This window comes from Aspergillus luchuensis, chromosome 6 (assembly GCF_016861625.1).
Source record: "Aspergillus luchuensis IFO 4308 DNA, chromosome 6, nearly complete sequence".
NCBI classification, from domain to species: Eukaryota; Fungi; Ascomycota; class Eurotiomycetes; order Eurotiales; family Aspergillaceae; genus Aspergillus; species Aspergillus luchuensis.
In genome coordinates, this window is record NC_054854.1 from 3,538,978 (window position 1) to 3,551,013 (window position 12,036).

Consider the following 12,036-nt stretch of genomic DNA (forward strand, 5'->3'; position numbering starts at 1 on the left):
TTAAGATCACTGCTGTGAGCTTTATGCATATTGCTTGCTCAGAAGATAGTCTGAATACCCCTGCCCTTGACATGCTGAGCGAGCTCATCGTCTGGGGTTGGTACGGGGGATGGCTTGTACCAATCCACCTATCTAACTGGATTGATATCCTGATATGTTGCCTAGCTGGTGATGGACATTACCTGGGCACAATCACAGTGGTCTATGCCAATTCCATTGCTGAAAACCAGACATTGCTTGAACTGAGCTCTCTTTCTGGATAGATGGCTCTAGGGGATGGTTGTTTATGGATGGATAGCAGCAGTGTGACAGTTGGTCTGAGGGGGTGGGTTGGTTGGTGCTTGGGAAAGAAGGAACATGGATAAAGAGATTGTGATGGTGGTGATGGTTTAATACCCACGTGGATTGATGCCAAGAGATACTCGTTGCTTTGGAGGATGGTCTGTCTTGGGGAAGGTCCATTGGGTGATATGCAGGTCACTGATTATAGTATTTGTGGGATTGAGATGAACCCGTATCAATTTATATCCATATTTCATCAACGATGTTATCCATACCATCCTTATCCTTCATTGTAGCTCATAATCACTGGTCGTCGTCATCTTCACTCTTATCATCATCTCCATAGTGTCCCTATTCTTGTCCTTTCTCGTAGTTCACATCATCATCATCATCATCATCATCATCATCATCATCATCACCACCACCTTCTTCAATTCATGCTCGTAATTCATCCGATACCATCACAACCCCTACCCACCTCCCTCCATCCCTCCTACACACATATACCTAATGACAGCTTACTCCACCTCCCCAGGCAACCTCACATCCCCCCACCCCCTCCCACTCCCATCCCCAAACCCACCACCACCACCCCCACTCCCCCACTGCGTGACGCCCCTCCACTCACTAACATTCAACCACCCAATCCTCTGCAACCCTCCAAACCCACCAATCCAATAAACCTGCTCGACCCTCAACCTAGCCCAATAACTACTATGCGGGGCGCCCTCCTTACCCGGCAACCACGCCTCCGCATCAGGATGTTTCTCAAGGAAACACTTCCGCAACGCGGCCTCCACCGCCTCCGGCACAGGCGTCTCAAACGGCTCGACGTACCCGAACAGCGTGACGCGGGGTAATCCGGCCTCGCTGAGGGGAAACCCCGGCCAGAGCGGAGAAGTATCGTTGACGTGGTCCCACCAGTCCAGCGAGAGGGAGATGTTGGACCCCGCGGCGGTGTTGCGGAAGGTGGTGGCCACGTGCAGGGCCAGGAAGGTCGGGTTGCCGAGTCCCCTGGGGGATTCGGAGGAGGTGTCGTTGGCGGGGAGGTGGGGCTCGCAGTCGGCGAGGTATTCGGTTTGGGTTGTGGAGTGGCCGGCTAGGGAGGGAGGTGTGTGCGAGTTGGGGGGCAGGGGGGAGGGGAAGATGGTGGAGGCGGTGCCGGTGCGGGAGAGGGCGAGGAGGCGGCGGGCCAGGAGGGTTGAGGTGAACCAGGATGGGGGGGCAGTGTTGGTGGTGAGGGTGAGGGTGTCGGTGTCGGTGTCGAGGTTGTAGTGTGTATCGTAGGTGGTGGTGTCGGTGTCGGTGTCGGTGAGAGGAGCTTGTTCGGCGACAGGGCTGGCACCGACGTGGAGGAGGTGGGTTAGGAGGACGAGTGCGGAGAAGAAGGTCGTGATGAGTGGACGGGCCATCATCGTGGTGTTGTGGATGACTGTCCTATAGATGAAAAGTAGAGAATTTGCTTCTTCGATGAAAGTGAATGGATAAGGAGATAAGGGAAAAGAAAGAAGGGATGGCAGACGGATAAAGGGATACCAGCAAGGAAGTGGTGTCACCGTGAGGGGAAGGTCACGATCTGATCTTATCTGATGTACGCTAGATTACTTCCGGTTAGTAGCTTCATGTGACTCTAACGGTCGGCAGGTGACTTCCCGGTCGCATCCGGTGATTCCGGCCTTGTCCGACTTCGGCGCCTGCCTAAGGCCATCGTGTGACTCACCGGAAACGCCCCGACCGTTGGATGCTCGATGCTATCTCCATCACCGGCTGACCACCACTTCTGCCATCAGAGTTGCGGTGAGTCATAGTGGCGCGAGTTGATCGCCGAAGTGCCTCCGTCCGGATGCACAGGCTCCGTTCACGGACGGGCTGTCCTATGTTCTACAATGTACCCATGGAAGTGGGGTGATCAGACAAAATAGTCACGGAACATGGTCTCTCACAACATCTTCGTATTGCTTATCCTCTTGCAGAGGATTGGTCCTAATAATCGAGCAGAATCCTTCGTTTGCCAGTAACTCCGCAGTAATAGTATAATGCGTTCCCTCGCCCTTCGCAACCCATGTAGTCAGATGTCAGAATAATGCAAGCGAAAACCAGTGAAAGAAGTAGACCCGACCGTTCCCACCACACTCCAGTGCCGCAATGACAGACAGAAATAAATAACGATAGATATGGCAAATGTGCACAGAAAAATAGTAAAGATAGCAACAAACCTCCCCAACGTACATCATACACCAGCAGTCTGCCATAGCAGTACTACTGTACAAGTAGCCTCCCCGAATCGACAACAGCTGCAGGGTATATACAAAGACGACTTTTGCTTTCCCCGAACGCGTGAATCACCTGAGAAAGTTCGCACAAAACTTTTCCCTACCGGTCTGCGTCTCTTCTGCTGCTGTTGCAACCAGACCAGATTGGTCAGAATAGAATTATTGGTATGAATGTAAACACTTTTCCGCAAAGGAAAGGAAATGATAAATGAGTGAGTCCAGGTATTCTGGGAGACCTAGTAATCAGCCCGCATGCTTGGGTTGAGCGCAATCTTCCTGGCCTCGCTCCCGCAGCAGGCACGCTTCATGCCAACGGGGCCCGAGAGCGGAACGTTGTAGTTCAATGCACTCAGCTGAGAAGCGGTGAGAGTTTGCGTGCGGCGGGCCTCGGGGTTCAGGAACAGATCCGCCATGTTCCCATCAGGTAGCACAGTGCCTTCAGCAAAGGTTTTGGACTTGACGAGATGACGGATTTGACCGTGCAGCATGTCCTCGGATCCGGTGCGGCCGCGTTTGCGACACACACGCTGACCAGCGTTCTGTTGCTCGATCGTTTGCTGAGCGCGAGGCACAGCACCAGAAAGAGCACAAAGACTCTGTGCTGCCTCATGAGCAGAAGACAGGTCCACCGGGGGCTCCAGCGAGTAGCCGGACATATCCGGAACCTGGCCAAGATGACCGCCATAGGTCTCGGGCGAGCTGTAGATATCTCCAAGTGCGCCCTCATCAATGGGCGATGCGATGGCCAGATTCTTGCGGCACTCCTTGAGGGAGTTGCCAGTGCATCGGAGCGTTGCCTGAACGGCCAGGCGAGGCATAGCAGACACACCGGTTGAAGAGCTGGATGACATGGATGACGATCGCGATGACTGCGACGACATGCTTGACACATCCGAGATCATCGAATCCGGAGATGAAGCAGAGGAAGCCGAGCGGGCCAGAGAGGACCGGCGCACCAAGTTAGGGTACCCATCAAACGTGTTAGCCCGAGGGCAAAACTGTAGTGACGGGCGCTGGTCGTAGATCGACCGCGCCGTGCACATGTTTTGCGCCTGGGACATAGCAGTTTGCATGTAACGGCGGTGCGCAGGCATACCGCCAGCACTCACTGCAGGAGTGGAGGCGATGCTCGCTTGAGGCGTCATCTGCGGTGTCGGCAGCATAGCCGGCCGCGGCATGGGCGGCAATGACGGGAGGGAGGGAAGTGTGGTCTCTTTACGAGTCACCGACTCCAGCGCTTGACGCCCGCATGCAGCGATTTGCTCATGGATGGAGGGCAGGCTGACGGGCTCGTTTGTGGCTTGGCCGGGAAGATCCCTCTTGAACGATGTACCCCGAGGGGATGGCGAGTCCGACACCGAGCGGGAGCCAAAAGACTGCATGGTAGGTGTCGCGGGGCTGACGTCAAATTCCTCCAGGTCAGGCGTGAGCTTCGGGATGATCGTACGCCAACATTGCCCGTCCCCAAAAGCCATGTTACCAGCACCAGGGGTGTACTTCAGTACAATGTCAGTCCAGCGCTGAAAAAGAGACTCGGGGATATGGAGTCGCCAGTTAACCGCTTCCAGAAACATCAGTTCGTTCTGGTTGATCTCGGCCGTGTTCAAACCGGAGATCTTACTCCAAGCGCGAGCGGAATAGTTGCGATCTTGGAGATACTTGGATGCGAGGATTAGCGCTGCAAGAAACATGCGCCGCCCACACTGCATAGCCCGGCAGACAGGCTTGCCCCGGGCCTGGTCCTGAGTCGCCTCATGGCTCGGCACGTGGGGCTTGATCTTGATGAGATAGTAAAGCGCCACCTGGAGGGTACTATAGCTGGTGCGGGAGCGGCGGAGTGTCTCCTGGATGAATGTCCGCAGAGGCAAGACGCCTTTGCATCCAGTCGCCGAATCACTCCGCAGCGAGACAGCCGACAAGGGCCAAATGACCTCAACAATCTGCGACGCGGTGTCTTTCACACGGTGTACTTAGTTCTGAACCTCAACCACATCATAATAAACGGACAGCTCCCCAGACTTACCGACAAGGTTATCGACAAAGTTGACCTTCCGTTCCGATTGTCTCAAAAGACACGGCGGAGGCCGCGTGCATGCACTGTTGGTCCGCCGCGGATGCTTACGTAACTCGGGCGGAATAGCAGGATCAGTTGCCTTCGGGACCACGCCCCTTAGGTAACCGCGCGCACCGTTTGCAGCAGCAAGTGCTCTTCCCCCAGCCTGGTATTCGCCTTCATTCTCCCAGATCACATCAACCGGGTTCGTCGCGGTTGAGGAAATGGAACTCTGTGAGGACAGGCCATCTAGCGAGAAGACCGAAGAGGACGAGGAAGAGGCGGAGGAAGAGACCGAGGATGCATACGGGTGCGCATAAGCCGTTCGGATTTGGCTGTTCGGGTTTGGATCCTTCAAACCCAAAATGTCAATCCCTGACATATCCGGGATGATGTCCAGTCGAGCGACCTTGATACTTTTTGACGAAATAAAAAGAAAAAGGTCCAGAAGTACCTCAAATGGTCATCCAGAGGGCTAACAAACTTGAGCTAGCCTTCCTTCTATGCGTCGGATATGACACGAGACTGTAGATTTAAACCGTGTGTGTGTTTTTTCAATAAACCGTTGTGCGTGAACCGTGAACGTGTAGCCGATAAGACAAGGAACCGTCTTTTTGATCGCAGGCGACGGCAGACCCTTAAGAGAGAAAATTCGCCAGGTTGTCGAAGATATAGTATAGTAGGACAGTTTAGGCAAACGAGAGGACAACAGTCATCTAGCACGGACGTGATATAAAATGATGCTGTTGGGTTGAAGTCGGGCGGTAGGTGTGGGTATGAGGAAGCCGGTGAAGTAGTGGTACGTGTCAAGGAATCGGGGAAAGAAGAAGGGGTTTACCGTCTAATGTTCCGATCACCAGTTGGAGAGTCCCGAATAGATCAAGCCGAATATCGCGTAACCAGAGAAGACACGTAATATATTGTCAACGTGACCCTCTAGAATGACAGATGCTGGAAGCTATTTAAACAAACGCAGCGGTCTTGCCGGAGGTTCGGAGATCTGAGGAGTCTGCAACACGTGTGATCGGAACAGAAGACTTGATAACAACAGGGTACATTTTGAGATGCGCAGGCGCAGGAGGTTATATCACGGGCCGATAGAGCGGCGGACTGTCAACAAGCAGGCGAGATAACCGGCGCTTGTCCAGGCAGTCAGCAGTCGTATCGGAGGCAGAAGACAGAAATAGGTTGGTGAGGCTCAAGGAAGACTGGAAGGCGAAGAAGGAACGAGTCAGCAACGATCTTATGAGTATCTCTCCACTTTAGCGCTCGTCTATGACTCTTACGCCGGATCTCACGGTGAGGGTCCAAGAGTCCGATGACTATATGGGGGGCGGAGCAATAGACAGTGACTAACTGGGGTGGCGGCCAGACTAAATCACAGGCAGAGATGGCAACCTGAAGCTAGCCGGAGGCGAGTGGAACGACGCAGCACAGAGTCAAACAGCGCGAGAGAGAAAAAGGAACGAAATTAACTTACGCAGCAGCCAGTGGCGAGAGTGGCGGAAGTGGTCTTTTGAGACTCTTGGGGCGGATGCAGGGACCACGCTTCACAGTCTTTCACAAAGCGGGCGAAAAAGGGTGAGCGGAGAGGCAACGGGAAGAGCAGACGAGCCAAACAACTGAACAGGAACCAAGATACAAAAGTAAAGCAAAGATAAACAAGGAAACTAGTATGACTCTACACTCTTCAGTCACACTTCCTTTCTAGTGAAAGAAAGAAAGAAGATGACAAGCGTGTGGAAGGTGGAGGAAGAGAGGAGAAAAGGGGAGGAATATTAGTGAGTGAAGGGCGAGAGAGGGAAGAGATGGCAAAGTAAGAGTCAAGTTCCAGTCTAGTCACAGTCACAGTCAGTCAGCCCTGCTGGCAGAGTGAGAGAGGAGGGAGGAGGGCCCGGAGTAAGTAAAGTAGAAGGGGAAGGCAGACGATGATCGGAACCAGGACGGGAGCGGATGGAGTGGAGGAACGATGACTCTTCACACGCCCGTCCGAGATAGGGACTTGCCCACTACTGGACAACTTCTGGGGCCCGGGTTGGGCATGGAGGCTTTTCACTTTGGTTTGGTCTGGTTTTGGTTCTGGAGTCTGGGTTTCTGGTTCTGGTTCTGGTTCTGGCTCTTGTCTCTCTGACTCTTGACTCTGGTTCCTTTCCACTCCTGGTTTTCGCCTCTCAGCATTCCCATTATTCATGAGTATTCATCTCACGTCTCATGGCCCTGGAGGCAAAATTCCTCTCCCCTTCTCTTTTCGCTTTCCATGCCCCATGGTCGTCGGGAGTCTGCCGACTCACAGCTTACAACTTCAGCCTACTTTCTCTTCTCAAGATTTCGTATCCCATGTCACTTTCTATGGTCCTACAAACAACACAGCGCCGGCACTTTTCCTGCCTTTCTTTTCTCACGTCGCATGACTAAGATTCCAAACCCACCCTGATCCGATTCCAGTTATGGCCATTACCGAAGCCGTCTCAAAGGGTATCGAACATAGATAGTACTGTCATTATGTAGATAGATAATACGACGTCGCAGAGCCCGATAACAACTATTAGATCTCATAGTCTGATAAGGGGGAGGGATAGTCTCTTTTTCCCTCCGCGCGACTATTGCACAGCCGATCCCGGGTACTAGACTATCTGCGGTTTATCGCCTAGAGACAGCGCGCACATTTAGGTGCTTATGACAGTGACAGTGGCTGTTGTCCTACATAGTTGTCAACCCTGGCTGTGAAAAGAGAGATACATGATAGAGCAGAAACCAGCACGGGCAGCTGCTTTTTGACGTACGCAGTGCAAGGCAGCTGCCGCCCGTTCCATCTGCTACAGTAGGTATGGGAGGATGGATGGTTGACGTCTGTCTCATCCCAGAATAAGCATAATCCAATAGATGAAAGCGATGAAACCGGGCTGTCATGGATTTTAGTGAAAGAAAAAGAAAAGAAAAGAAAAAAGGGATGTCGTCTATGTACGGAGGGATGTATGTAGGTTGGTCCATAAGCACCGGCCCCAGTGTAACATAAAATGAACGATCCCTTCTCATTGGGAGGGAGAGGCCTGCCGCTTCCGTCAATGGCCCAGCGAAAATTGGTGGTGGTCAGCCAACCACCGCGGACGGATTTGCCAGCCACGCCACCACCGTCAGAAATGGGGGAATGGGAAATGGGCAAAAAAAAAAAAAGCTCTGCTGAGGCAGTGACACGTACATACATGGCGAAAAATTATGGACTCGAGGAGATTATTGCTCTCCTCCTGTCTCCTGCCTTAAAAATTTTGTCGTCGTCATTTTGGGGCGTTTAGCTACTATTCTTGTTTTCAGCCCAGACTTGGTTGCTGGAAAGGGGAAAGGAGTTTTGGATGGGGCTGTTGAAACCGAACTGCGCAAACACAGCCTGCTGGCTATGCAGCTATCACATCTAATCTCGTCCCCTTTCTTCTCTTCTCTGCCCCGTCATATTCTGCTCATCTTACATGGTAGCTTGAGGGGGGATGAACATGACCTGATGCAGAGAGCACAAAAGTAACAGAACGGCGACCACGGGAGCGCTACTGTACCATATGCTGGAGCCAGGACGAACAACTGGCTGTGGAACCGCCCCCGGTCGCAGTAAGATTAGGTAACCAGGGTGGTGAGTCCAGGCAGCAAAGATGCAAAGGAAGGAAAAAAAGAACCAGTGACAGTGAAGCAAGCATCGACAAGCGCCGTCTAACTAGTTCGCCCACTTGGGACTTAATACGACTTAGTAGTAGCCTCCGTCGTTGCTCCGTAGATGATGATGCTATATCCAACCAATCCTCTCGTCCCGCGGCCCATTGTATGATCATGAACAAAGCTACTACGGTTTGCCTTTCCGGGGTAGTCTGAGGCTACGGACTCCTGGCCTAACTAACCACATCATGGTATGGACTAACAAGTAAGCCGTATCCACCTCGAGGACCCAGCAAGACGTCAAGGGTCATCTTCGGAACTGTTGTGTAAGGGTTTCTGTGTGAGTGTAAGGAACGTCAGATGGGTCGAAGTCATACAGCCTTAATGGAGCAGATATTTACGGGGTACATCTCGTTCATTGTGAGACAGCGTAGTGGGTGATGGCGATGATGATGCACGGCTAAGCCGGTGAGTGCATAGGAATAAGTCTGGATACATAAGCACTACATAATCACATCACATGATTCCGCTGTTCTTCCACACCTGCCCTTTTAAGAAGGTCCAGGATAATCTTCCCCTATGCAAAGTAGTTTATATAGTCATATGCAATAACTGACTAAAATAATGCACCCAAGGTTGGGTCACTAAGAACCCCGGGGTCAAACGGCGTCTGGCTTACAAAATAAGCTGGGTATCAATCTCAGAGTAGTAGACTAGGCAGTGGAACTCTAAGAATAGGCAGCCGACCATTGGTCAGACAGCAGAGGATGGCCATATGATAGTCGTAGTATCAATCATTAAAGGGCTGGCTGGACTGCCGGGGGTGACAAATCTCATGACCTTCCCTACCCGCAGAACCCGTACACTGAGTCATGGCGTGGGTGGCTGTGGGATAATCCGACCACCAAGAGAAAAAAGGCCTGAATGTCCTTTTGCACTTCTCCAAAAAGGCCAGCCAAAGCCGAAGAGGGGTGGAGCCACACCGCCCAATGAACGCGGGGTTATCAGGCTGTCCCGGTGAGTTTTTGTTGCCCACTTTGGCTTCGCTGGTTGGCCCGGCAGTCGCTGGAAAGCCCCACCCTCCCGATTGATCCCGACTCGGACTTGGTGGTTTGTTGGAGAAGCATCTGGCAGTCAGGATTATAGTAACTATCTGTTTACTAGATAGATAGTAGGAGGTAGAGGTCAGAAATGGAGGAGGACACGGTCGAGACTTTTTGTCCGGCCGGACGGTGTCATCGGTTTAGGCTCAGACGGCATGTGCGAAAAGTTTAGCTCTGTCAAAGCCTGTCCGGTCATGTTTCAGGCTTTGGCAACAGCAGGAAAATATATTCTGTCAAACGGATGTGAAGTTAATATCACCATCCCGGTCAGAACTGTAATACTGTGAATGCGAGATAGTACTATAATACTAAGGAGTATACTACTAGTAGCCTTGCATTAAAGACGCCAACCTCAAACCTTGCTAGAGGGAAAAACACTATCTGCAATCCAAGTCAAAAGTCCAAACAACTTAAAACAGCCCGTCACAGAAAGTACCTACCGTTACGCTCGGAGTGTTGGTTGTACGCATCAACCGAAAGACTAAATTGGCAACCGGCGACAATACAACAAATCAGCGCAGACAACTTCTCTCCAGATCCCGCAGGATAGCAAATCCTTTTGTAGGACTGTCAAAGGCTACGGACGAGGCAGCAAGCAGCTCCGCCGTCTAGAACGGGATGGAAAGAACCTTACTGGCAACCCCTCTTTGGGGAACTCGCATGAAGGATGCAGGCTAATGCCGGCCCATGCGGGCGACAGGAGGTACTCCCCTTAAACGAGGTACCACGGGCCAGGATGCTGGATGAGTGACTGGTGAGCTTTGGTATCTTGTTCTGAGGGGTGGTGCTTTGAGCGAAGGATGAGGTCACACGATGTGAAAGAAAAAAAAACTTAGGCAAGGAGGGAGGGTCGGAGATATGCCAGCCATCACGGGATTGCACAAACTTTGTATTGATGAAAAGTACCGACAAAGCCACGAGGATCGTCTCATCATGACTTTTGGTGGGAGAGGGATCCAATCCGGTTGTAGTCAAAACTCAGCTAACAATATGCCGTAGACTCTCGCTCGATGGGTGTCCATTCAGATGGGGAGCTCTATTATGAGCGATATATACAACTACATCCGAGACAAGCCTTAGTGTCTGATTCGCATATCGCTATTGGCCTGATGCAGCCTTCCGAGCATGCTATAGACGATCCACGGTAATCGTGGCACCATCTCAATTTCTTCCAGCCCATACTTGTCCACAGAACGCTGTCAAATCATCAAGGAAGTCCTGTGGCCTTTCCAACGCTGCAAAATGTCCTCCCTGTGGCGTGTCAGCAGATGCCGCCAGATGCCGCCAGCAAGACTTGGTAAGCATACCTTCTCATGAGCTTGCCAGAACACCAGGTTTCCGGTTGTCTCAACCCAAGCGCGTGGGGTGGGTACAAGCTCCTTTGGATAATATGAAAAGCCAAATGGCTTGCGGATGTACCATCGGGGGTCTTCGGCCTGTCTCAGCTTGGGCGGCGGGACGTTCTGGGTCAGGGTGAGTACGATTACGAGGTTATAGGCAGAGGTAGAGTCATCATACCTCCCGATAGTGGTAGATAGACCGGGGAAATGTCTCAGTAAACCAGTACAGTGATACGGATTCCAGGATAGTCTCCAAGTGTATAGCCTCATCAGCCCAGTCGAGGAACTTCTCTCCAATCCTGCATGTTTCGTTAGTTGATTGATAAAGGGTGTATGGAAGTGCATACCAGGCGAGCAGCGCCACCGGATTTGTGGATAGTACGTTGCCGATCGTGCTGGGTCGAGTACCATGCTCGAGAGCATATCCACTGCCATAGGTACCAAACCACTGAGCGCGAGCCAGCGCGCGTTTGTCTTCTTCAGTAATAGCGGTGTCTGGTACGTTGGAGGGCTTTCCCATATAGCACGCATTCACTAATGATGATTAGATAAAAACTTCTGCAGCGAAGAGACAATCGGCAGCTTACAATGCACGGCTTTGCAAGATTCATGATCTACTGCAAGTATGCGACCGATCCTTGATCCAATGTCTCCACCTTGTGCCACATAGCCATCCTCGAAACCGAGATTGAGCATCACCTTGTTGATGACGCGGGCCGTATCAACGCCAGTGAAGTTGGCATCTAGCGGAGGGCCGGATGAGAAAGTGAACCCCGGAAGCGACGGAATCACTATATGGTATGGCAAGGTTTCTGGGCTATATTTGGCCCGAATGGAATCCAGAGCGGGAAGAAACTCGAGAAAGCTGCCTGGTTTGAGTCAGCCAATTGACTAGATGAAAAAATCGACGTGAGCTTGCCTGGCCAGCCGTGGAGAAGAACAATAGGGATTGCATCCTTTCTCTCGGAGAATAAAGCCACAAAGTGAATGGTCAGGCCCTCGATATCAAACGTGAACTGAGGGAAGCTGTTGATACGGCTTTCAGCCGATCGCCTATATTATTCAGCATTGCTAAAATCAGCTCACTGATGGACCTTACCAGTCTAAGCTCTTCCAAGCTTCCTTTGCATTGGCAAGCCATTCGTTGGTTATGCCATATTTACGATCCTGCTGAAGACCTTCGTATGTTGGAGGTGCGAGCTTCGACAGCTTGACCAACAGCTGTAGCTCCTCGATTTGTTCGTCCGAAACATGGACCTGGAAAGGGGATGGGATGACGGTTGTACCCGAGGGAACTTTGCTATAAGCGAGTGCCATTGTGATGTCTGAAGTTGTCAGACTGC

General features: G+C 51.9%; 4 protein-coding genes across 4 annotated transcripts; all 4 read right to left on the reverse strand.

The window, feature by feature from the left end:
- Window positions 1-800: 800 nt before the first annotated feature.
- On the reverse strand, window positions 801-1,697 carry AKAW2_61219A (uncharacterized protein; the record flags this gene model as incomplete). Its single annotated transcript, XM_041693430.1, has 1 exon — window positions 801-1,697. One exon carries the CDS (start codon window positions 1,695-1,697, stop codon window positions 801-803), a length of 897 nt encoding a protein of 298 aa, XP_041546717.1.
- A 1,094-nt stretch (window positions 1,698-2,791) lies between these two features.
- AKAW2_61220A (putative G1/S-specific cyclin Pcl5) lies at window positions 2,792-4,990 on the reverse strand (the record flags this gene model as incomplete). Its single annotated transcript, XM_041693431.1, has 2 exons — window positions 2,792-4,509; window positions 4,579-4,990. The coding sequence occupies 2 exons, from the start codon at window positions 4,988-4,990 to the stop codon at window positions 2,792-2,794; spliced, it is 2,130 nt and encodes a 709-aa protein (XP_041546718.1).
- A 1,473-nt stretch (window positions 4,991-6,463) lies between these two features.
- On the reverse strand, window positions 6,464-6,799 carry AKAW2_61221A (uncharacterized protein; the record flags this gene model as incomplete). The annotated part of the gene is made up of 1 exon (XM_041693432.1): window positions 6,464-6,799. One exon carries the CDS (start codon window positions 6,797-6,799, stop codon window positions 6,464-6,466), a length of 336 nt encoding a protein of 111 aa, XP_041546719.1.
- Window positions 6,800-10,514: 3,715 nt separating this feature from the next.
- AKAW2_61223A (epoxide hydrolase) lies at window positions 10,515-12,010 on the reverse strand (the record flags this gene model as incomplete). Its single annotated transcript, XM_041680791.1, has 7 exons — window positions 10,515-10,604; window positions 10,661-10,816; window positions 10,872-10,992; window positions 11,041-11,227; window positions 11,281-11,562; window positions 11,613-11,746; window positions 11,793-12,010. The coding sequence occupies 7 exons, from the start codon at window positions 12,008-12,010 to the stop codon at window positions 10,515-10,517; spliced, it is 1,188 nt and encodes a 395-aa protein (XP_041546720.1).
- Between the last annotated feature and the right edge of the window lie 26 nt (window positions 12,011-12,036).